Here is a 3161-nt window from a genome sequence, read left to right as displayed (position 1 = left end):
CGACAAAGGCTGAGGAAAAGGCTGAGGTACTTAATGCTTTCTTTGCCTCGGTCTTTAGCGGTAAGACCGACTGCCCTCGGGGTACCCAGCCCCCTGAGCTGGAAGATGGGGACAGGGAGCAGAAGGAAGCCCCATAACCCAAGGGGAAATGGTTAGCGACCTGCTACACCACGTACATGCACACGAGTGTTTGGGGCTGGCTGCCATCCACCCAAGCGTACTGAGGGAACTGGCGGGAGTGCTCCCCAAGCCACGTTGCACCATTTCTCAGCAGTCCTGGCAAACCAGGGAGGTCCCGGTTGGCTGGAGGTGAGCAAATGTGACACCCGTCTACAAGAAGTGCTGGAAGGAGGATCCGGGGAACTTCGGGCCTGTCAGTCTGCCCCTCATGCCAGGGAAGGTAATGGAGCAGATCATCCTGAGTGTCACCACGCGGCACATAGAGGGCAACCACGTGATCAGGCCCAGTCGGCATGGGCTTATGAAAGGCAGGTCTTGCTTGACCGACCTGATCTCCTTCTACGACAAAGTGACCCTCTTAGTGGATGAGGCAAAGGCTCTGGATGTTGTTTACCTGGACTTTAGAGAAGCCTTTGACGTTGTTTGCTGGGTAAAAAGCCTTCTGGATGGCTGGGCCCCAGGAGTTGTGTTGAATGGAGTTAAATCCGGTTGGTGGCCGGTCACAAGGGGTGTTTCCCAGGGCCTGGTACTGGGGCCAGTTCTGTTTAATATCTTTAGCAATCATCTGGATGTGGGCATTGAGTGCACCCCGCAGTAATGAACTCCACAGGGAAAAATAGGATCGAAATGCAGAAATCCACAGGTGTTTTATATCCTCTGATACAAAGGTGTCATTAATTACTCAGCAACTGTGACAGTTGAATAGCCGGAGCTATCGCATGCACTTAAGCATGGATCTAGGTTCAATCGTAGAGCTGATTTCTTCACTAACAGCTGTTTGTTGTTTTTTTTTTTTCCTTCAGGCCTTCCGCCTTCTAACAATCGGGCACTTAATCAGAAAGATGAACTGTTGGGAGAGAGTGGGAAAGGCCAGGAAGGCGACTGCTGTGGGACTGAGAGGGCTAGAGAGCAGGTCATACCCTGGTGTGGCCAGAGAGCGCGGCTGAGGAGGCTTGGGCAGGGCCAGGAGCAAGGTCAGGAGATAGAAGGGTGGCTCAACAGCCACGAGCGGTCACTCGCTGAGGCGACCGGCTCCGTACGGGCACGTTCTGCAGCAGAGGGGAGGATGGCAGGGTACTGGTGGGGTTTCCTAGACCAGGTGAAGGCTATGGCCGTGAAGAGAGTCACCAGGGCCGGCAGGTGCGTCAGAGCAGCTGAGGAGGCTTGGAAGGGGCCCGGAGCAATGGGGGGAGATTTAAAGGTGGTGCAACTGCCACCAGCGGCTGTGGAAAGAACTAGTTGTTATTCAAAGTGAAAGGATGTTGCAGAAGAGTCCCGGTTTTGGAGCAGCTCTGGTGGGAGTCCCATCACAGCTCTTACAAACCCAGGAGAGATCCAAGGAGACGCTAACAGCACTTCACACTGAACAGGATGGGACAGAATAAAGAGTTTGCAGTACAGCACTGACTGCTTTATTACTCTAAGAAGTTCTCAGTTCTGGGGGGCGGGGGGAAGGATGTTGTGCTGGCCATGCTTGATGAACTGCGTGTCGGTCACATCACAGCTCTCCTGCCAGGCTGTGCTGGGGGTAAAGCCGGCCTCTGCCTACTCAAGGCTCTGGAAGTAGTCCGAGTCGCCTAGCTGCACGCCGAAAATCATCTCAATGGACAGGGATCCCTCTCCATTGTGTAGCTGGAGCCTGCAGGAGCGTGTAGCAGGCAGCACCGTCAGCTGCCAGCGGCGGGACCGAAGCATAAGCTTCCATGCGTCTTTCACCAGCGTCTGGAACCAGCAGGCGGTTTTCTCGATGTCTAAGTACGAGTTGGTGCAAAGGGTGTTGAGGAGGCTGGGGCCCTGACGTTTCAGCTCATCCTCGCTGTGGTGGAGGAAGCATAGTACGTCCTGCACCAGTAGCTCCCACATGCACATGCACTGTAGGTGCACGTGGAGGCCGGAGGTGCTGGTCAGCATGTCCTTGGTGGTGCCCAGCTCCAAGCAGAAGGTGTGTCCGGGGGGAGGCTGCAGGGGCACGAGCAGTTGGTAGAGGACATTGCCCTCCTGGGTACTCCACCCTTCGTAGACACAGCCCACCCCAATGGCTGGCTGCAGCCTTGGCTTGAAGCTATTGCCGGGAAGTCTTTGGCAGGCACTAAGAAGCTCGTCTACCAGCTCCTCCACCAACGTGCACGTGTCGGCCATGTATGGCACTGGCCACTGGATGCAAAGGCACACACACCTGCCCAGATCCCACATGTCCCCGGAGTCGTCGTCATCATCGTCGTCTTCTACCTTTTCGTCGTCCTCCTCGTCCTCCTCGTCTTCTTCTACCTTTTCGTCATCCACCTCGTCCTCCTCGTTGTGAATTCCGGGGCTGCCCTGCTGGCAGCTGCTTCCCGTCTTACGGCTCCTTCTTCTGGTCCTGCAGCAGAGCCACAGGAGCAGGAGCAGGAGCAGGGCTCCTGCCCCAAGAGCAGTGGCCCAGAACCACCATTGCTGGAAGGCGGCCAGGAGCAGGATTTTCACAGCCGCCCCGTTCTGATTCCGGATCCGCTCTAGATCCTGCAGCAGCTGAGTCGTCTTCCAGCTCAGCTGCTGTGCGAGGTGCTGCACGAGCCTGTGCATGGCTGCATGCAGCTCTTCACCCGTCTGCATCGCGTTCTGGACAATGCCCAGCGCAACTCAGGCGAGGGAGACAAAGACAGCCGAGACCTGCAGGAGAAGGAAGAGAAGGGCTCTCAGTGGGGCCTGGCCAGAGGGAGCTGGCGGCAGTTGGGGGGGCTGTGGGTGGGAGCTGCAGGGACCTGGGGCCAGGTAGGAGAGGGGGCCAGGGAGCTGGGAGGCCCCCCACCCCAGCGGTGGCAGGGTGCCCTTCCCAAGGTGCTCCCCGGAGCGTCTGGACCCTCACTGCAGGGTGAGACGCCCCCCAGGGTCCGGCGTTCCTTCCCCGGCCCCCGTCCAGCTCAGCCTCCCCCCCGGGCGTGTGCACTCACCGATGGCTCGAGCTGCACTGCCGCAGCCGTGCCCTCTGCTGCCTGATGAAG

General features: G+C 57.9%; 1 protein-coding gene across 1 annotated transcript; it reads right to left on the bottom strand.

The window, feature by feature from the left end:
• Nucleotides 1–1725: 1725 nt before the first annotated feature.
• On the bottom strand, nt 1726–2772 carry LOC309677398 (inositol 1,4,5-trisphosphate receptor-interacting protein-like 1; the record flags this gene model as incomplete). Its single annotated transcript, XM_082490195.1, has 1 exon — nt 1726–2772. The coding sequence occupies one exon, from the start codon at nt 2770–2772 to the stop codon at nt 1726–1728; it is 1047 nt and encodes a 348-aa protein (XP_082346321.1).
• Between the last annotated feature and the right edge of the window lie 389 nt (nt 2773–3161).

The sequence above is a fragment of the Vanellus vanellus genome (genome assembly GCF_965231255.1).
Source record: "Vanellus vanellus genome assembly, chromosome: 13".
Classification (NCBI taxonomy): Eukaryota; Metazoa; Chordata; class Aves; order Charadriiformes; family Charadriidae; genus Vanellus; species Vanellus vanellus.
Note: the sequence above shows the minus strand (reverse complement) of the source record. Positions and strands in the feature narration are given on the sequence as shown.